General features: G+C 46.0%; 1 protein-coding gene across 2 annotated transcripts in view; it reads left to right on the plus strand.

The window, feature by feature from the left end:
- Positions 1-22,551, plus strand: part of PELI1 (pellino E3 ubiquitin protein ligase 1) — a 58,711-nt gene that overhangs the window by 33,449 nt on the left and 2,711 nt on the right. Inside the window, exons 2-6 of one of the 2 annotated variants that reach the window (XM_056856742.1) lie at positions 13,400-13,491; positions 14,427-14,556; positions 20,145-20,246; positions 21,843-22,040; positions 22,171-22,359. In XM_056856742.1, the coding sequence (XP_056712720.1) occupies positions 13,421-13,491; positions 14,427-14,556; positions 20,145-20,246; positions 21,843-22,040; positions 22,171-22,359 (690 nt within the window). In that variant the 5' untranslated portion in view covers positions 13,400-13,420. Of the gene's footprint in view, positions 1-13,351; positions 13,492-14,426; positions 14,557-20,144; positions 20,247-21,842; positions 22,041-22,170; positions 22,360-22,551 lie in introns of those variants that run through there. The other variant, XM_056856741.1, reaches the window with a different exon arrangement.

The raw sequence follows: 22,551 nt of genomic DNA on the forward strand, positions 1-22,551 counted from the left end.
TAGAGTCCAATGGCCAAAGTGACCATTTTCTCCAGGTGGACTGATCTCTGTTGGCTGGAGATCAGTTGAAATAGCAGGAGATCTCCAGCTAGTACCTGGAGGCTGGCAACCCTACATGATATTTTTGAAAGGCCCGTTTTTGAGAAGGAAATCCATGTTTGAAAATCTGTGGAGGAGAAAAAAAGTACCACGTTGCCAAAAAACATTTTTCTTCACAGATTTTTCAAACATTCATGACAGGAAACTCGGGAAGTGCATCAGCATTCTTCATCCACATGTTTTGAGAGTCATCAGTGTATCAAGGTGTTCCGACATGAGTCTGCCTCAGAAATCTGAGTACCTGGTATTGTTTAAAATACGCTCCTGTGTAAGATCATGGCACATAAGAACATAAGAAAAGCCCTGCTGGATCAGACCAAGGTCCATCAAGTCCAGCAGTCTGTTCACACAGTGGCCGACCAGGTGCCTCTGGGAAGCCCACAAACAAAGATGACTGCAGCAGCATTGTCCTGCCTGTGTTCCACAGCACCTAACAGGCATGCTCCTCTGATCCTGGAGAGAATAGGTATGCATCATGACTAGTATCCATTTTGACTGGTAGCCATGGATAGCCCTATCCTCCATGAACATGTCCACTCTCCTCTTAAGGCCTTCTAAGTTGGCAGCCATCACCACATCCTGGGGCAGGAAGTCCCACAATTTAACTATGCACAAAGTCTGTTGTCTTGTTAAGCAGGATAACGTCCATTTACAGTAAAATGCAAGAGGAATGAATGTAGTTCTGGTGTCATGGGTAGAAATGCCAGACCTGGAAATCAGTTGAGTACTTGGGATACATTATCATATCCAGCCCTCGTCTCTAGGCTTAAAGCTATGGAGGTGATTTTTGGGATGGAGAAGGAAATCGGGGCAATGACCCCAATAATAATGTTAAACAATTTCATTTGGGCAACCTGACTTGGTATATGTATAACCGGGATATGGCGAAGAGACATTTCTAAACGCAATATTGGTTTGTAGCACAATCCTGCATGTGTTTACTCGGAAGGAAGTTCCATTCTGATCAATGGTGCTTGTGTGTGTGTGTGTGTGTGTGTGTGTGTGTGTGTGTGTGTGTGTTAAGTGCCGTCAAGTCGCTTCCGACTCATGGCGACCCTATGAATGAAAGTCCTCCAAAATGTCCTATCTTTGACAGCCTTGCTCAGATCTTGCAAATTGAAGGCTGTGGCTTCCTTTATTGAGTCAATCAATGGTGCTTACTCCCAACTAAATGAGCACAGGCTTGGCTTTCAGATTTAAAGTTAGGACTGTTGATTTTCTTTTCTTTTTATTAATTTTTTATTTTACAAACAACATAAAACAACCCATACAACGCACACTCTTTATACATAATCAATAGTCCATGCCTACAAGAAGATCTTCATCAAATACCTTATGAGCAGGCCTACATCACTCTATACTGTCAAGCACTAATCTTGAAATCATAAAAGTAAATAGATCTTTGACAAAAGGAGGGATATATATATAATTATACTCAAATCTGCAAGCTAATTAACTACATTGCGAAACTTGATCAATATTGCAGGGCAATTGATTTTCTGGGGGGTGAATAAAGACGCCAGGCAGCAATACAACTCTGACACAGCCTGAATCTCAGTTGAAGGTATGGTAATGTCATCCTGCCAGCTTTAAAATAACCACCTGGTGCCAAAAAACAATGACTATAATGCCGAGACACTGTGCGTGTGTGGGAAGCTGAGAATATCACAGAGAAATATGTAGGACGGTGGTGTGGTTTTCCTCAGGGAAGGATCAGCTGTTGTCTTTCATAACAGCAAAATGCCCTGTTTTTTGCTTTTTTATTTTTTAAATTGCCTTCTCCCCCAGCTTCGAGACCCATGGGCAAATGTCGATTTTAAAACATTTTATGATCAAATATGGCAGCTTTCCCTGCCAGAATAATTGGCTTCCCTCTCACCTGTCCTGGCAGAGAACTAGCACTATTTCTTTTTTTATTATTTTAATTTTTTTATTCTATTAACAGATATAAATACAATCACAATCCACCCACACAAGAACACAAAAAAAGAGAAAAAAACTTCATTATCAAAACAATAGTTACAACAAAAAGAGAAAGAAAACACACACACAAAAAGGAAAAATAACAAAAATAACAATTACAGTGCTATTGGTCGAGGGCTTAATATTTGTTGCAAGTTCGTGTGTGTGTGTGTGTATATGTATATGTATATATTTTCCTTTTAATTACTGGTATAAAAGGAATACAATAATAGCATAGGTGATTGACATGAATCCACCCTCCAAATAGGGTTGTCAGGTCCCTCTTCGCTATTGGTGGGAGATTTTGGGGGCGGAGCCTGAAGAGGGCGGGGTTTGGGAGGGGAGGGACTTAAATGCCATAGAGCCCAATGGCCAAAGTGGCCATTTTCTCCAGGTGAATTGATCTCTATTGGCTGGAGATCAGTTGTAATAGCAGGAGATCTTCTGCTGTTACCTGGAGGTTGGCAACCCTACCTCCAAAGATTAGAAATAAAAAGAAGAGTAAGGGGTCATTATAACTTTAATTCATCCTCCATAATCTTTGAAACGGTTTGGATGCATGTTGCATTTCTTTCTGGTTTGTGTATGAGATGAAATGGTGCCACTAGCACCATTTCCGAAGTATATGTTCGGAGTAGGATTGTGGTGAAATCTTTTGGGAAGCGAGTTTTTTGTACATGGGAATGAACTCCCAGGAATGCCTCTCTGTATGCCCTTGGCATTCAGACCTTTTAAAATTGCAATTTGTGTGTGTGTGGGGGGGGGGGGGTTGCCAGCCCTAGCAAAGTGGGCCGTCTAGGTATGCAGGCCTGACCAACTCCTGAGTACCTCAGAAATAAATAAATAAAAAAACCCAGGTCTCTCAACTGGTTTTCCCTGTCTGGGGTAGGCCAGGTTTCATATTGCTTCTCGTCTGCTTATCCTGTCTAAGCATCTCTTCTATATCAGCGGGTTTAAAACAGAGGCGCTCACTCTACAGCTTGCAGAGTGCACGACTGCCATCAACCCAAATGGCCACATGACTAGGGTTGCCAACCTCAAGGTACTAGCTGGAGATCTTCTGCTATTACAACTGAATAGGGTTGCCAGCTCCAGGTTGGGAAATACCTGGAGATTTTTGGGGTGGAGCCTGAGGAGGGCAGGGTTTGTGGAGGGGAGGGACTTCAACGTCATAGAGCCCAATTGCCAAAGCGGCTGTTTTCTCCAGGTGAACTGATCTCTGTCGGCTGAGGATCAGCTGTAATAGCAGGAGATCTCCAGCTACTACCTGGAGGTTGGAAGCCCTACCTTTGAATCAGTGTCCTGAAGATGTCTAACGAGATATGTTCCCCACAATCTTGTGGATAGATTGCAAGAACCACATATAAATAAGTGTGTGTTTGTAGGATGCTGGCGAGAAATACTGTGGATGGTGTTAATACAGCCCATGTGGGCTAGTGTAAGGGTTTCATAGGTATATATATATATGTTTCTGGAGATGTGAGCATATGCTATTCCACCTTGTTCCCAAGTCATCAACATAACAATTAAGAGAACATTTAACAACTCTCTTGAAATCCAGATCCAGTATCTCCCACCTGAGATCTTTGCTTGACCATTTACAGCCAAGCTTCCATGGAGCGGCTGTGGCTCAGTGGAAGAGCATCTGCTTGGCATGCAGAAGGTCCCAGGTTCAATCCCCGGCATCTCCAATAACAGGTTGTAGGCGATGTGAAGGACCTCTACCTGAGAGTCTGGAGATCTGCTGCCCATCTGTGTAGATAATACTGACCTTGATGGACCGAGGGCCTGATCCAGTATGAAGCCCCTTCATGTGTATCGTTATAAGGGGGCAAACAATCCTTGTAGACAGCTTTGGAATATTTTCTCAGTATATTAGTGGTTTGCTGGGTTACATGTTCAGCAGAGCGTATTAGAGTTTCAGAATCCTATTTAAACAGAACGGGTGTGCTCCAAAATTGTCTTTTTTATCTCTTAATATATTTTCATCCCTCGATAATCTAGGCTGTTGGAAATATTTTCAGTTCTGAGGAGACCGAGCATGTAGACTTCCCAAAAGAAGAAAGAATCTCTCTCCCCCCCCCCACCATGTTAAAATTGTTCTCCTGATGTCAAAATTATACTTTGCCCACCTACGGTTACTATCTTTAAACCTTGCCTACACTGGGTGAATTGAGGACATTTTAGCTGGAGCTGTAAAAACTGCACATAACTTAAAGTCGTATGCTATACAAAGCCCTCAGGAATGAGATCATGGAAGGGAAGCCTAACCCCCCCAAAAATGAGTTTTTGGAAGGGAAGGATGCTGAGATCCAAAATGTTGGACGAGGGTTTGAATCTTCACACCGCCATGAAGGGTCACCTTGTGTCTGTCACAGTCTTTCAGCCTATTCTTCCTCACAGGGGGTTGTTGTAAGGAAGAAGAAGAGTTTTTCTACCTTTTTTCTACCCCGATTTTCTCTATCTTTTTAAAGGAGACTCAACCCGGCTTATAATAGCCTTCCCTTTCTCTCCCCACAACAGACACCTTTTTAAAAAAATATATATTCTTTATTGCATTGGAGGTCATTTTACATCTCCATACCTTTATAATTACACTTTACACTTTCCTTCTTCCAATACAAATTTCCCCCTTTCCCTCCCCCCACGGACCAATCCATAATATCATCTTTTCAGCCATGAGCATAGCCTTTTTAGTTTTACTAAAGTCTCTTCGTTGGCTTCTCCTCTTTTCACCCAATTAATGTATGGGTTCCACTTAGTCTTCAGTTCCATTTCTTCTGTTTCTCCCATCGTCTGTTGTTTTAAGTATCCCAATATATCTGTTTGCACATATTCGAACGCATAATTATTCCACCTGTCCATAGTCCACTTTGTTTTATCTTTCCATCCAAAAGCTATAACTGCGTGAGCCGCTAATATCATCGCTTTAAACATCTCTCCCACAACAGACACCTTGTGACGTAGGTGGGGCTGAGAGAGTTCGGAGAGAGCTGTGACTAGCCCAAGGTCACCCAGCTGGCTTCATGTGTAGGAGTGGGGAAACAAATCCAGCTCACCAGATTCGAGTCTGTGCTCATGTGGAGGAGTGGGGAATCAAACCCGGCTCTCCAGATCAAACTCCACCGCTCTTAACCCCTACACCTCGCTGGATAAGGTGGAGTAGGGGAGAATGGTGTGATAAGTCACTTTGGGTCCCTGTAAGTGAGAAAAGTGGGATATAAATGAACAAGCATATCTTTTAAGCAGCTGATTGAGCGACACCGGTTACATTTTTGGAGATTCGAAACAAACTCTGTATCTTCTCTAGGGCTGCGTAGGCCCACAAGCCGTCCTGCCCATTGTAAGAGCTTTGTAAAGTGAAGTGTTCGTGGGTCATCTTTCTCCAAAAAGGAGGTGTTTAAACCCAGTAGGAAAACATGCCTGTTATAACCAGTTGATAATCTTTTTAGACTGGCAAAGCTTTAGTTAACCAGTTGATTGTGGATCTGTTTAGTACAGTGGTTCCCAAAGCGGCAGTACCACCCCCTGGGGGGCGGTGGGATTACCTAGGGCGGCAATTACCTAGGGAGGCAAGGAGGCAGCAGGGGGGCCCTAGAGATGGCCCCTTCGACTGTGTTGTTGGATAGGGTAGGGGCACTGGGGTTGAGTTTGTGGAACCAAGAGGGCAGTGGCCCTAAAGGTTTGGGAACCAGTGGTTTAGTATGGCAGGTCGCACATATATGCCGTGTTGAATACATACGTGATCAAGACTCTGTTATCAAGAGAAAGCACAGGCTAAAGCAGGAGTCCCCAACACAGTGCCCACCCATACCTTCCCTAGTGCCTACCAAGTGTTTTTTAGACATTGGGTAGTAGCTGGATAGGTAGTAGCTGGAGATCTCCTGCTATTACAACTGATCTCCAGCCAATAGAGATCAGTTCCCCTGGAGAAAATGGCCCAGGGTTGCCAGGTCCCTCTTCACCACTGATGGGAGATTTTTGGGGGCAGAGCCGGAGGAGGGCGGGGTTTGGGGAGGGGAAGGGCTTCAATGCCATAGAGTCCAATTGCCAAAGCGGCCGTTTTCTCCTGGTGAACTGACCTCTATCGGCTGGAGATCAGTTGTAATAGCAGGAGATCTCCAGCTACTACCTGGTGGTTAGTAATCAAACAGCGGCTTACAAGTGCTAGTCAGGAGTGTAGAATTCAAAATATGATATACATTTCTTTGCTCAAGAATTGTGACTTTTGAAATTGTTTCCAATATACACCTTCACTAGCAAGAATTGCAATTGTATGTTTTCCTTATTTTGGAAATAATTCTCTTGAGTTATATTTTGAATTCCACACTATCTGGTGGTTGGCAACCCTAAAATGTCTGCTTTAGTGGGGGGGGGGGGCGTTTCTTTAGCACCAAGAACGTAGGCACACACACACTCTCCAAAGGCTGGACCCAACAGCCTCCCTCCCACCTATTCCTCCTTTTTAATACTTTCGCTTTGCTCTGCAAAAGAACACTCTGAGCTTCCTCCAGGAAACAGGCTCCATTCATTAATGTAGCAAGGCTCACGCAGGCGCTGTAGAAACTAATGACGTTGCCATTGACAAGCTAACTCGGATGTTAAGAAAATGTATCATTGTTGTGTTGGAATGTCAAGTGTCTATAAAACCTCTTTCATTTGCCCTGCTTTGGGGTGACGGGATTGCAGAGCTGTTTGTCTGGATCCTGACTCACCCGGTTATGACTCCGTGGCCAACGAAGCGAGCCGTAAACTCAAACCTACCTCCTGCCCTCGTTGATCTCATCGGACTCTACGATAATGGGGGGGGAGCACTTCGCCTGGTGGTTGGCAACCCTAACAGGGCCGCTTTGGCAATTGGCAAATGGCATTGATGTCCCTCCCCAAACCCTGCCCTCTTCTTGCTCCGCCCCCAAATCCTCCCGCTGGTGGCGAAGAGGGACCTGGCGACCCTACGATACGGCCGTGTCCATTTTAAAGGGGGCAGCGTTTCCTGGATCCTTCTTCCTTGGAGCGGATCTCCTTCTGTGGCTTTGACCCATTTCACTCTGGTTGTGCTTGAAAATCAAGGTCATTTGGGAGAGGGCCAACAGCTTAAGCCATTCTGGGCCCTCCCTGGGGTGGAAAGTAACCTTCATGGAGGCCCCTCCCAAATGATCTCAGCCTTCTGACCCTTTTCAAGGGAGCTGGGGATGAGGCAGAGGGCACCTATCCCGTAATTCAAGGGTAGGCACCCTAATATTTAAGTATACAAGTTCTGCACTTAAAAAAACCAAACAGCGGCATTGCCTAGGCCTCCATGTTCAAATGAAATCCCATGGGGCCATGCGCGTTACAGCTTGTATGAGTCTGTGCGCATGTCGGTGTTCTTATCTCAGACCACGGCTGCTTCCAGACATCAAAACAAAGCCATTTAAGCCGAGATATGGGCACCATATGGCTCGGCAGGTGGCCTCGGCAGGAGAGCCAGTGTGGTGCAGCGGTTAAGAGCGGTGGACTCTGATCTGATGAACCGGGTTCGATTCCCCGCTCCTCCACATAAAGCCTGCTGGGTGACCTTGGGCTAGTCACAGCTCTCTCCGAGATCTCTTAGCCTCACCTACCTCACAAGGTGTCTGTTGTGGGAAGGGGATTGGAAGCCGCTTTGATCCTCCTTTAAAAACGTAGAGAAAATCGGCATATAAAAACCAACTGGCTCCTTCCTTCTCACCCCAAAGGCTGTTAAGGAGTTGCAGCTCCCTCCAGTTTAGGGTTGCCGACCTCCAGTCTCATTAAATGACACCTGATCTCCGGACTACAGAGATGAGTTCCTCTGGAGAAAATGGCTCCTTTGGAAGGGTAGATTCTGTGGAATTATACCCTGCTCCACCTCCAAAATATCCATTCCTTTCCTTTCTCCCTTAGAAGCTCCTTGATTCATAAATCTTGAGCAGCATAATTCTAAACCTGTTGTTTAAGGGGTAGGACTGAGATAAATTTTGCCACTGCCAATGTAACCTTAGTATGGCTGTCATTTAACAAATAGGGCATTAGCTCAGACACAGAGAGGAATAATATATCTGGATGAGAGGAATAATATATCTGGATGAGAGGAATAATATATCTGGATCTTAGATCCTCATAAAAACAACTTTCCAGGAGCACCGTGCTGGAGCAAAGCTTCCTAAACTGTGGGTTGTGACCCCATGTGGGGTCGCGTAACTGAATGTGGGGATCGCAGAAAATGAGGCAGCAGTCTAAATTTCTTTATGATTTATTATCAGTAAATGTTTGATTTGTATTTTATATACCTATATACCCGGGGCCGTGTAAAAATTTCTCAGGCAAAAAAGGGTCGCTAGTGGAAAAAGTTTAAGACGCCCTGTGCTAGAGAATCAAAAGGGGGCATGGCTCTGTGGTAGAGCATCTGCTTGGCATGCAGAAGGTCCCAGGTTCAGTCCCTGGCATCTCCAGTTAAAGGGTCTAGGTGAGTAGGTGATGTGAAAGGGCTGTTTAGCTTGGAAAGAAGTCGGCTAAGGGGAGACATGATAGAGGTCTATAAAATTATGCATGGTTTGGAGAGAGTGGACAGGGAGAAGCTTTTCTCCCTCTCTCATAATACTAGAACACGGGGTCATCTGCTAAAGCTGGAGGGCGAGAGATTCAAAACAGATAAAAGGAAGTATTTTTTCACACAACGGATAGTTAAATTGTGGAACTCCCTGCCCCAGGATGTGGTGATGGATTCCAGCTTGGAGGGCTTTAAGAGGGGAGTGGACATATTCATGGAGGAGAGGGGTATTCATGGCTATTAGTTAGAATGGATACTAGTCATGCTGCATACCTATTCTCTCTAGTATCAGAGGAGCGTGCCTATTATTTTGGGTGCGGTGGAACACAGGCAGGATGGTGCTGCTGCAGTCGTCTTGTTTGGGGGCTTCCTGGAGGCACCTGGTTGGCCGCTGTGTGAACAGACTGCTGGACTTGATGGGACTTGGTCTGATCCAGCAGGGCCTTTCTTATGTTCTTATGTTATGTTCTAAAGACCACTTCCTGAGACCCTGGAGAGCCGCTTCTGGTCTGAGTGGACAGTACTGACTTTGATGGACTCAGGGTCTGATTCAGTAGAAGGCAGCTTCATATGTTCATCCAGAAGAACTTGGGCAGATCCTTTCTAAATATGGCCGGTTCATGTACCTACCTTGCATAACCATAGAAAGATTAGCCTTCAGACTTGCAAGAAAAAAAAAACTCTTTTAAGAAACCGAGGGGTTGTCAAGAAATAGGTATAAGCAGGCAAGCGACGTGGGGAAGGAATTCCTCCAAAATATCCAGGAATTTCCTGGTCCGGAGTTGGCAACTATTTCTCTGAGACGTATGAGAACAGGCGCTAGGGTGAATAGAAGTTTCTTTAGAATCCTGGCTTGTGTGACAAACTGACTCCGGTTCCACCTGCGTCCATTTATCGTGGGGGCCCAGAGTTCATTTTGCTCCAGACATGTTTACTGACAAGCCACTTCTTCCAAAGGAAGAAGAAAGGTGTGGACACTGCACCAAACAGTATCCGTGCCTATCTCAGCTTCATCGGTGCATCTTGCGACGTCTGAATGCAAGTCAGTGTGTGCGGGGTCACTTCTGCTGAATTTAGCAAGGGCCTAATCCTGTGGCTTTTGGTAAAATGAACGTAGCCTTGAGCAATGCCAACAGATCATGAGGGGAAGGGCAGGATGGGTTGCATCAGTGTTTGGCTCTTGTGGCCGTTCCTTACATGCCCAGGGTAATGCTGATCGCCACTCTGGGGTCAGGAAGCAATTTTCGTCCAGGCCAGATTGGCCAGGGATCCTGGAGGGTTTTGGTTGCCATCTTCTGGGGACAGAGTACAGGCCGCTGGAGGTGTGTAGGGGGGAGGTAGTTGTTGGGGAGGGGGCTGTGGCTCAGTGGTAGAGCTTCTGCTTGGCATGCAGAAGGCCCTAGGATCAATCCCTGGCATCTCCAGTTAAAAGAACCAGGCAAGTAGGTGATGTGAAAGACCTTTCTCTTCTTGAGACCCTGGAGAGCCGCTGCCGGTCGGAGTAGACAATACTGACTTTGATGGACCGAGGGTCTGATTCAGTATAAGGCACCTTCATGTGTTCATGTGAATTTCCCGCATTGCGCAGGGGGTTGGACTAGATGACCCTGGTGGTCCCTTCTGACTCTGTGATTCTAATGCCAGCTTGAAGCTCTGGAAACAGAATAGCTTCAGTTGCCTTCACTTCAGTGGAGCAATGCACTCTACCACAATGATCTGGATTAGTGACATAGAGAGGAGTTTTTATTCGCATCTTTTGATGCAGGTTTTCCAGTTAGTGAATGATTTCTAAATTCATGAGGGGAAGGGGAATCTTCCCAGCTTGCGTGGTCCCTACGTACAGAACTCGTTTCAAGACTCTGCAACAGAAGTTTTAAACTTTCCAGCTCCGCTTCTGAAACAGCACATCTTGGTTGTGTGGTTTGCTCTTTCCTTTAAAAAAGAAAGAAAGAAACCCTCAATGAAGATACTGTGCAACCTCTTTTCATTTGAAAAAATGTTTTAGAAAAGGCGACTGACTCTCTTAGCTACGGTTGTTAATGCACATAATGCTACTTCTGTCTGAACAAAACGACGGCGATTTTACCACAAAGACACTTTTATTCTGGCTTAAAAATAAAACCAACCAAACAAATACAGCGAAACGTTTAATGGATCTCTGTTTAGGGTCATAAAATGTAATTTATATTTTTAACGGCTCAGAATGCTAACTGGATAGTATTCGCGAGATCCTGGTGGTTTATTCCCCTTTAACCCTGTGGAGTTCCTGAAGTAACCAAGGAGAATATAGAGGAGGAGGCATGTAATCTCGTTGGTCCTTAAGGTGTTACTGGACTCAAATACAGTAATAGTGTTAATCTGGTGCAGTCAATACAACCAAGAGAAAGGAGGGTTCCTAGGCCCATCTGGGAGTGGAAAATGCCCCATATCCATCCACTACCCCCCTTTGATCAGGTATAGAGTTGCCATCTCCGAGTTGGGAAATACCTGGAGATTTTGGGGGCAGAGCCTGAGGAGGGTGGGGTTTGTGTAGGGGCTTCAATGCCATAGAGTCCAATGGCCAAAGTGGCCATTTCCTCCAGGTGAACTGAACTCTATTGGCTGGAGATCAGTTGTAATAGTAGGAGATCTCCACCTAGTACCTGGAGGTTGGCAACTTTAATTAAGTAGCCAATGAGGGGATTTACCAGCAGCAAGGGGAGGCCTAGACAGATGTCACTAGTGACGTCACTTCCAGCGTGCGCCAAACATGACGTCATCGGATCACCGGAAACGCAGAATGCGCTGGTATTCGGGCAAAAACTCTATGGTAAAAATGTCTTCTACCACAGAGTTTTTGCCCAAACACCAGAGTGTCCCATGTTGCCATCAGCACAAGGAAGGACCTGGCTACCCTAAGAGAGGGAGAGATCCTGTCATCATTTAGTTCCAAAAGCAATCCTGTGTGAGGTGGGTGAAGTTGAGCATTTGTCACCAGTTGAAGGCCTCGCAGTGAGTTTAATGGATTTGAACCTGGGTCATAAGAACATAAGAAAGGCCATGTTGGATCAGGCCAAGGCCCATCAAGTCCAGCAGTCTGTTCACAAAGTGGCCAACCAGGTGCCTCTAGGAAGCCCACAAACAAAGAGGACTACAGCAGCACCATCCTGCCTGTGTTCCACAGCACCTGATGTAACAGGCATGCTCCTCTGGTACTGGAGAGAACAGGCATGCATAATGGCTAGTATCCATTTGGACTAGTAGCCATGGATAGCCCTGTCCTCCATGAACAAAATCGGACTGTGAAGAGCTCCAGAAGGATCTCTGCATACTGGAAGAATGGGCATTAAAATGGCAAATGAGATTCAATGTAAGTGTAAAGTGATGCATATTGGGACAAAAAATCCCAACTTCACTGATGGGATCTGTGCTGGCAGCAACAGACCAAGAAAGGGATCTTGGGGTGGTAGTGGATAGCTCAATGAAGATGCCAACCCAGTGTGCGGCTGCTGTAAAAAAGGCAAATTCTATGCTGGCCATAATTAGACGAGGAATGGAGAATAAAACTGCTGATATCATACTGCCCTTGTACAAATGTAAGTTGAGACCACACTTGGAATACTGTGTACATTTCTGGTCACCACACCTAAAAAAGGATATTACGGAGCTTGAGAAGGTGCAGAAAAGAGCAACCAAAATGATTAGGGGACTAGAGCAACTGTCCTATGGGGAGCGGTTAGGACGCTTAGGGCTGTTTAGCTTGGAAAGAAGGCGGCTGAGGGGAGACATGATAGAGGTCTATAAAATTATGCATGGTTTGGAGAGAGTGGACAGGGAGAGGTTTTTCTCCCTCTCCCATAATACTAGAACACGGGGTCATCTGCTAAAGCTGGAGGGTGAGAGATTCAAAACAGATAAAAGGAAGTATTTTTTCACACAACGCATAGTTAAATTGTGGAACTCCCTGCCCCAGGATGTGGTGATGGCTGCCAGTTTGGAGGGCTTTAAGAGGGGAGTGGACCTGTTCATGGAGGAGAGAGGTATTCATGGCTGTTAGTTAGAATGGATACTAGTCATGCTGCATACCTATTCTCTCTAGTATCAGAGGAGCATGCCTATTATTTTAGGTGCTGTGGAACACAGGCAGGATGGTGCTGCTGCACTCGTCTTGTTAGTGGCTTCCTAGAGGCACCTGGTTGGCCACTGTGTGAACAGGCTGCTGGACTTGATGGGCCTTGGTCTGATCCAGCAGGGCCTTTCTTATGTTCTTATGCTCTTAACTTGTCCACTCCCCTCTTAAAGCCTTCCCCATTGGCAGCCATCACTCATCCTGGGGCAGGGAGTTCCACACTTTAACTATGTGTTGTGTGAAGAAATACTTCCTTTTATCTGTTTTTAATCTCTTACCCTCCAGCTTCCAGGTTCTTCCAGATACTAGTAAAACACTAACAACAATACACAATGGCTCTCAGATTTCCAGGTTCTCTGATATAAAGTCTAGGCTTTACAACTGTGTGAAATCCATTGCAATGTGTCTGCAGTGATCTTTTGAGATGGGTAATCAACAAAGAAACTCCACAGCCGATGGATGAATGGGCGGAGAAGAAAAAGGAGGCTAGCAATCCACTGTTGGGCCCGTCTGCAGGCTCACTTAATCCTCTGTGCTTAACACAATTGATTGCCGTGGCTGATTTCATTGATGCCTTCCCAATTCTGTGCTTCACCTCTTCCTTCCTCTCTCGGTTCTCTCTTCTAGGAAATAATGAAAAAAGTGTGCCAGGGCTCTTGATCAGAAAAGTGGAAATTAAGAGAAAGGCACTAACAAGGCTCATGTTTTCGCCTGATCAAGAAAATCATCCGTCAAAAGCACCAGTGAAGTATGGTGAACTGATCGTCTTAGGGTAAGTTCTCTGCTCAACCGGGACTTGGGAGGGGCTGTGGCTCAGTGGTAAGAGCATCTGCTTGGCATGCAGAAGGTCCCAGGTTCAGTCCCCAGCATCTCCAGTTAGAAGGATCTGGCAGTAGGTGATGTGAAAGACCTCAGCCGGAGACCCTGGAGAGCTGCTGCCAGTCTGATTAAGCAGTACTAACTTTGATGGACTGAGGGTTTGATGCAGTATAAGGCAGCTTCATTGTGTTCATGTATTCATGTGACTTCCAGATGAGCATCAGTCATCCAGCATGGTGTAGTGGTCAAGAGCGGCACACTCTAATCTGGTAAACCAGGTTTATTTCTCCACTCCTCCACAAGAACAGTGGACTCTAATCTGGTGAACCGGGTTGGTTTCCCCACTCCTCCATATGAAGCCTGCTGGGTGACCTTGGACTAATCACAGTGGCCAACCAGTTTCTCTGGAGGTCCAGCAACAGGGCAGAGAGGCCGAGGTCTTCATGAGAGCATAAGAAGAGCCCTACTAGATCAAACCAGGGGTGCATCTAGTCCAGCATCCTGTCTCACACACTGGCCGACTAGTTCCTCTGGAAGTCCAACAATAGGGCATAGAGGCTCAGGCCTTCTCCTGGTGTTTCCTCCTGGCACTGGGATTCAGAGAATGACTGCTCCTGAACTTGGAGATCCCTTTAGTCACCAGGGCTAGTGGCCACTGACAGACATATCCTCCAAGAATCTGTCTAATCCTCTTTTAAAGCTGTCCTTTAGAAAAACAATGTCTGTTTGTTCATCCATCATCTATCTATCTGTCTGTCTGACTGTCTGTCATCTGTCTATCTAATCTATCTATCGTCCATCCATCCCTCTGTCTGTCTATCTATCTATCTATCCACCCACACATCCCCCTCCTCAGCTATTGTGTAACGCATCATTCCTCTTCCACAGGTACAATGGCTCCCTTCCAAACGGAGACCGAGGAAGAAGAAAAAGCAGATTTGCTTTATTTAAAAGGCCCAAAGCCAACGGGGTGAAACCGAGCACCGTGCATATTGCCTGTACGCCCCAGGCAGCAAAGGTAAGGTTGACAAATGAGTCCCCCTCACCAAAGGACAGGCTTCTTCGTCTTGGTTTTTGATTTTTAACACACCAGCAAACGTATTGTGAATGAAGCGGGTGGAATCCTTCCAATGCAAAGCCCCATTATTCTGAAAGGCCCGTCTGTCCCTGGGGAGAAGAAACGTTTCGTATTGGAAAGCGTTCCGTCAGATTAGAAAGCTTCCCTCAGTAATAGTGCTGTTACTCTTTTCAAGATTTGGGTAGCATATTAGCGTGTGTTGGTCCCATGTGGACCAATGCATAGGCTTGCCAACTCTGGGGTCGGAAATACCTGGAGATTTGAGGGTGGAGTCTGGGAGAGTGGGGTTTAGGAAGGGGAGGGACCTTGGTAGGGTATAATGCCACGCAGTTCCCCTTCCAGATCAACCATTTTCTCCAGGAGAAGTGGAATGATCAGAGGCCTAAGAGCAACTGCCCTATGAGGAGCAGTTGAAACGCTTTGGGCTATTTCGCATGGAAAAAAGGCAGTTAAGGGGAGACATGATAGAGGTCTATAAAAGTATGCATGGTTTGGAGAGAGTGGACAGGGAGAAGCTTTTCTCCCTCTCTTATAATACCAGAACATGGGGTCATCTGCTGAAGCTGGAGGGTGAGAGATTCAAAACAAATGAAAGGAAGTCTTTATTCACACAACACATAGTTAAATTGTGGAACTCCCTGCCCCAGGATTTGGTGATGGCTGCCAACTTGGAAGGCCTTAAGAGGAGAGTGGACATGTTCATGGAGGAGAGGGCTATCCACGGCTATTAGTCAAAATGAATACTAGTCATGATGCATACCTGTACTCTCCAGGATCAGAGGAGCATGCCTATTATATTAGGTGCTGTGGAACACAGGCAGGACAATGCTGCTGCAGTCATCTTGTTTGTGGGCTTCCTAGAGGCACCTTGTTGGCCACTGTGTGAACAGACTGATGGGCTTGATAGACGTTGGTCTGATCCAGCATGGCCTTTCTTATGTTATTATGAATAAATATTTTAAAGAAATAATAAGCAATTTATGTAGTCTGGTGATCTTTCCAGGAGATCTCTAGCCCCTACTTGGAGGTTAAACAAAAATGCAAAGGTGAATGTGCTGTATAATTGTAGACTATCCAAAATGAACAGCAACTCCCTCCCCCATTCAGAGACGATTCATCTGCATTTGGAGGGTCAGGGGTTCCTTGTTTAAAGAATGTGTAAGTCGCCTCCCCAGAGACCTGCTTGAGGCACAAAGTACAAACAATGCCATGAAACCACTTTTTTAAAAGTACAACTAAGAGTCATCGCTACTAGAACGATGCATAAAAACAATCTTCAGCAGCCTGAAATTGTATCCGCAAACAGCTTGCAGGCTAGAAACAAACCATGGCAAAATAGCCAGACGCAGTAATGTTTATGGCATTGTGTATATAGGATTTGCATTTCCCCCCCTGTTGAGTGAGGCATCCCTTACTACCTCAATATTAGAGCAAGAGTTCAGTAGCACCTTAAAGTTCAGTAGCACCTTAAAGGCTGTTGTCTGGAACCGTCTGTTCGGTTCCAGACAACAGGGCATTGTCTCCGAAGACAGACGGCCCCCGTTTCCCTGAGCCGCTTGGCCTCAGCTGTCAAATTTCAGCTCTTAATCTGCTTTACTAGATCCGTGTCTTTCCTGCATAGCGTAAATTTCCATTCTCTTTGTCTCCTGGTAGCACCCGCATTGTCCGAGTCACTTCATTAAAAATCACTGCAGGGTACCGGTGTGAGTAAAGACGTCTGGTTAATAAAAACCCGCCCTCCTCCCCACTGTGTTCTTGAGGTAATGGCTGTGGGGACGGGGTGTGGGGGAGAAGAGGGCTGTGTCAGGCATCACGCTCTGTACCCCTTCCTCCTGCTGGTGCTTAAATCATCCCGAGCGTCTTAATCACTCTGTCTGGGCCGACATATGGCCAGCAGTGGGTGTGACTAATGCGCCCGTCTCATAGCAACATGTGTTCCCTTGCGGAGCACCCCGGTATGACCAGTTAGGTCTGTTCTGTCGGATAGATCAGTCACGCGCTTAAAAACACAAAAACAAAAGAAGTGGTTTCTGGGTAATTCGTAGTGGTGGAGTGACACACCTGTACCTAAGTAGCATTTGTAGAATCATAGAGTTGGAAGGGGCCAGACAGGCCATCTAGTCCAACCCCTTCCTCATTGCAGGATCACCCTAGAGCACTGGTTCCCAACCGGGAGTCCGTGGACCCCCAGGGGTCCGCGAGAATTAAATTAAGGTCCTCGAAACAAAGTTATAAACCCATAATAAATTAATATTTTCAATTAAAAGTTCTCTATTATAAAAATAAACATTAAACTTAGAATAATATTTGAATATATAACTAACAGTTATGATTAGAGTTTATTTTCAAATTCTCGGAATTTTTATTTTGAACCTTGGGGTCCCTGCACCGAACAAAAAATTCCTAGTGGTCCCTGGTCAAAAAGGTTGGGAACCACTGCCCTAGAGCATCCCTGACAAGTGCTTGTCCAGCCTCTGCTTCAAGACTGCCAGCAAGGGGGAGCTCACCACCTCCCTAGGTAGTCGATTCCACTGTCGAACCACTGTAAAAAAACGTTCCCCTAATATCCAGCTGGTACCTTTCTGCCCTCAATTTAAACCCATTATTGAGAGTCCCATCCTCTGCTGCCAACAGGAACAGCTCCCTACCCTCCTCTAAGAGATAGCCCTTCAGATACTTCAAGAGAGCAATCATGCCCCCCCCCCAACCTCCTCTTCTGCAGACTAAACATTCCCAACTCCCTCAGCCTTTCCTCGTAGGGCTTGGTCTCCAGGCCCCCTATCATCTTCGTCGTTCTCCTCTGCACCCGCTCGATTCTGTCCACATCCTTTTTGAAGTGAGGCCTCCAGAAGTGCACACAGGACTCCAGGTGCAGCCTGACCAATGCAGTGTACAGCGGAGCTACAACATCTTGCGATTTGGATTATATGCCTCTGTTGATGCAGAGGATGTTATGCCTCTGTTGTAGGTTCAGACTTTCAGCGAGCTCAATGGGAGGTTGATAATAATAGCTTCTAGCTGTGTGCATTCATAGAATCATAGAGTTGGGACCACCAGGGTCATCTAGTCCAACCCCCTGCACAATGCAGGGAATTCCAAACTACCTCTCCCACCACATAGACATGTGCCGGGAGTGATACAGGGCCTCGGCAGTGGCTCCTGTATGGTGGGGGTAGAATGCCAATCCATGTGGGGGGGGGGGAAGCAATCCATTTGGAGTGCTGATGAAGCCGATTCCTAGGCGGGATATTTTGGGGGCGGGGATCACACACGCACAGCCACGAGCACGGCAGTCCCGTCACTTCCGGTTTACTTCTGGAAACACAACGGCACAACGGGACGATTTACCCCTCAAACACCCTTTGAGCGGTAAATCGTCTCGTCACGCTGCAGCTTTCTGGAAGTAAACTGGGAGTGATGGGATTGTGTTGCTTGTGGCTGTGCGTGCACACGATCCTCGCTGTCAGCCCGCAGATGGATTGGCGGGCAGTTGCCCCCCATTCCAAGCCACCTGGCAACCCTACCGATTCCCTCGCCCATGGGACAAACAAGAGCCCCAGTGGATCAGGCCAGAGAGGTCTCTCTAGGCCAGCATTTTGTTTTCCACACTGGCCAGCCAGATAACAGAGAGCCAGCCTGCTGTAGTGGTTAGAGTGTCAGGCAAGGACCCGAGTTCGAATCCCCACTCTGCCATGGAAGTTTGCTGGGTAACCTTGCACCGGTCACACATGCCCAGCCTCCCCTACCTCATAGGGTAGCTGCGAGGATAAAATGGAGGTAAAACATTGCAAGCCACTGTGGGACTCCCTGTTTGGGACAGAGTAGGGTTGCCAACCTTCAGGTGATGGCTGGAGATCTCCTGGGATTACAACTGATCTCCACAGTGGGCAGAATAAGAGGGACGGGAGGGACATGGCTGCACTTTGGAGTATCCTTCGTGGAACCATGAACTGTGTGAAAGATTTGATAATTGAGTTTACCTTTGGAAACACAATTTTGATTGGGGCTGAAGAAAAGACTTGAAACGGCCGTCCCCCATCATTTCTCAAAAAGCGACACTTTTGGGACTATTGTACCTATTATAGGACTCAATGAAGAAAATAGAAATATATACCTAGAAAAGCAAATCATTGTTGTGCATAGAGACTACACCAAAACCTATACTGTACATATTGTATATATTTTCAAATGTTTTTCACTCTGTTCTGTTATTGTCATTTGTGTGTAAGCACCAATAAGTTTTTTTGCTACTTTTGTATTGGAAGACTCCGTTGCAGTTTTTTCTAACCTTCAGGTGATGGCTGGAGATCTCCTGGGATTACAACTGATCTCCACAGTGGGCAGAATAAGAGGGACGGGAGGGACATGCCGTATGCCAGCTAGAGTAGCAGCAGTAGCAGTAGACATTCTGGTATTTGGGCACCCTCCAAAGCATCTATTTTCTCCAGAGGAACTGATCTCTAAGAACATAAGAAAGGCCCTGCTGGATCAGACCAAGGCCCATCAAGTCCAGCAGTCTGTTCACACAGTGGCCAACCAGGTGCCTCCAGGAAGCCCACAAGCAAGATGACTGCAGCAGCACCATCCTGCCTGTGTTTCACAGCACCTAATATAATAGGCATGCTCATCTGATCCTGGAGAGAATAGGTGTGCACCATGACTAGTATCCATTTTCACTAGTAGCCATGGATAGCCCTCTCCTCCAGGAACATGTCCACTCTCCTCTTAAAGCCTTTCAAGTTGGCAGCCATCACCACATCCTGGGGCAGGGAGTTCCACAATTTAACTATGTGTTGTGTGGCGAAGTACTTCCTTTTATCTGTTTTGAATCTCCCCGCCTCCATCTTCAGCAGATGACCCCGTGTTCTGGTATTATGAGAGAGGGAGACAAGCTTCTCCCTGTCCACTCTCTGCATACCATGCATAATTTTATAAACCTCTATCATATCTCCCCTTAACCACTCTGTAGTCTGGAGATGAGCTCTAATTCCCGGGGGATCCCCAGGTCTCACCTGGAGGCTGGCATCGCTAGGAAGGGGGAGGAAAATAACCCAAACTGGTTTCCGCTGGTAAATGTCAAGAGCTGGGTTGCAAATTTCGTGAAATTTCTAAGTCCTGGGCCAAATATTTTGATTTGACGACCCTTCTAGAAATGCTGGGGAAAAACTTACGTTAACCAGGAGTGTTTGAAATAAATGCTGCCATTTCATTACTCCCCATAAGAAGGCTCCTTAAAATAGTGATACCGGAAAGAATACAAGTGGATTTGCTTGCAGAATTTGCTCCATTGTGAAGAATAAATTTTAATTTTTTAGGGTAAATGGGGTGGGGGGAGAGTCCAAACCAAATATTAGGTAAGGAGGCAACATTTATTTTAAATTATTAGGATGAATTTAAATTAGTAGGATGAATGGTGGGGAATCCCAACCAAATATTAGGTTGGTAGGTAACATTTATTATGCAGGGCCAAAGGCCATTATATTTAAGACTCACAAAAGGGAACAATATGCTTATCTTCTTCTCAACAGGCAATAAGTAACAAGGACCAGCATAGTATATCCTACACCTTGTCTCGAGTCCAGACGGTGGTGGTTGAATACACGCACGACAGCAATACAGATATGTTTCAGGTAAGGGATGTATGCACATTCGGGAATGGCACAAATTCCTGTTGTGATATTTTTCTGGTGTTGGAATAGGGTTGCCAACCTCCAGGTAGTAACAAAAATAAACAAGCACTAGACTAAACCTCTCAACATGTATTGTATATCTTCAATTACAATGTGCAAACACAACATACAACCTATAAACATACTATTCACATAAGAAAACCTACTCTTACAACAATACAAAGCAAAAGGTAACTCATCAATTCTTTTGCTGACAAAATAGCAGTGCAACTCCCTCCCCCTGCTCAGGAGTTGGACTGCTATTTTGTCTGCAAAAGAATTGATGAGTTACCTTTGCAACCCTGATAAAATGCTAGTTGCTCAAGTTTATTGAAACAGAGGATCTGTATGGACATATTTCTTTTGTTTTGTATTGTTGTAAGAGTAGGTTTTCTTATGTGTGTTGTATGTTGTAAGTGTTTGCACATTGTAATTGAAGATATACAATACATGTTGAGAGGTTTAGTCTAGTGCTGGTTTATTTTTGTAGCATAGCCTACATACAGCACTGGCGAATTATTCTTTTGAACCTCCAGGTAGTAGCTGATCAGTTCCCTTGGAGAAAACGGCCGCTTTGGCAGTTGGACTCTATGGCATTGAAGCCCCTCCCCAAACCCCACCCACCTCAGGCTCCACCCCCAAAAACCTCCCACCGATGGTGAAGAAGGACCTGGCAACCCCTAGTCGTCATCCTAGTCAGATTTGACACTGTCCAATTTGGGCTCAATATGAACTGGGAGCAGCCAGCGTGCTACTCGCGGTCATTATCCCTGTTTACAAGTTTATGTACTTTGACCGTCCATCATCAGTCGGGAGCGGTCCACACCCACGCTGACTGGATTGTTCACACTTTTGACTGGAGCTCCATAATGTCGTGTCACGCACCTACATGGTGGAACAACGGGCCTTCTGACCTCACACTTTCTTTCTGCCACACCCCACTCTCGGTTTATTGTATCACTGCGTGTGCGAGTGAATATATCCTGATGAATTTGGGTTCTGACTCACAAAAGTTCAATCCATAATATGTGCCGTAGGCTTCAAGGGTGCCTCTGGAGATAGAGGGTAGCCATTTTAGTTTGCTGTAGAACTAGAAGAAGAAGAGTTGGTTTTTATATGCCGACTTTCTCTACCACTTAAGGAAGAATCAAACCGGCTTACAATCAACTTCCCTTCCCCTCCCCTCAACAGTCACCCTGTGAGGTAGGTGAGGCTGAGAGAGCTCTAAGACAACTGTGACTAGCCCAAAGTCACCCAGGTGGCCTTATGTGTAGGAGTGGGGAAACCAACCCGTTTCTCCAAACACCAGTCTTAACCACTACACCACGCTGGAGAAAGTCGGCATATAAAAACCAACTCTTCTACTACTACTGCTACAAACAGACTAACACAGCTACCCGTCATGATCTGTCTCCAAAGATGGACTGATTTGACTAGTCCTTGTTTTACGATACTTCAGAAGCTCCCTTTTCTCCAATCACGAACGTTATCTGAACGTTATCTGAATGCATCATGAATGTTATCTGAATATACCTGTTTATTTTTATTTTTTGCCAGATTGGCCGATCGACAGAAAGTCCGATAGATTTCGTAGTGACGGATACTGTCCCTGGCAGCCAAAGCAATTCAGAAACTCAGTCCGTGCAAAGTACCATCTCTCGGTTTGCCTGCCGGATCATATGTGAACGCAATCCTCCTTTCACGGCAAGGATATATGCCGCTGGATTTGACTCCTCCAAAAACATTTTCCTCGGGGTAAGAAGCTGCTGCCTCTACCTCCCGGCGCTTGGTTTCCGGCAGGTCTGAAACCGAGCATGGATTCCAGCAGAAATCCGAGGATGAGCTGAATGAATAAAAGTACCTTTTGTTGATGGTTTCCTTGCAGGAGAAAGCGGCCAAGTGGAAGACCTCCGATGGGCAAATGGATGGGTTGACCACAAACGGGGTCCTTGTCATGCATCCGCGGAATGGCTTCACTGAAGACTCCAAGCCAGGGGTGTGGAGGGAGATATCTGTATGTGGGAACGTGTTCAGCCTCCGCGAAACGAGATCTGCTCAGCAGAGGGGCAAAATGGTAAGAATAGCACGTTTGCCCAACCGCTGTAAACCATATCTCTTTGCAATTAAGAAAGAGTAGGGTTGCCAGGTCCCTCTTCGCCATCGGCGGGAGGTTTTTGGGGCAGAGCCTGAGGAGAGCAGGGTTTGGGGAGGGGAGGGACTTCAATGCTATATAGTCCAGTTGCCAAAGCGGCCATTTTCTCCAGGG

The sequence above is a fragment of the Euleptes europaea genome, chromosome 10 (assembly GCF_029931775.1).
Source record: "Euleptes europaea isolate rEulEur1 chromosome 10, rEulEur1.hap1, whole genome shotgun sequence".
NCBI lineage: Eukaryota > Metazoa > Chordata > Lepidosauria > Squamata > Sphaerodactylidae > Euleptes > Euleptes europaea.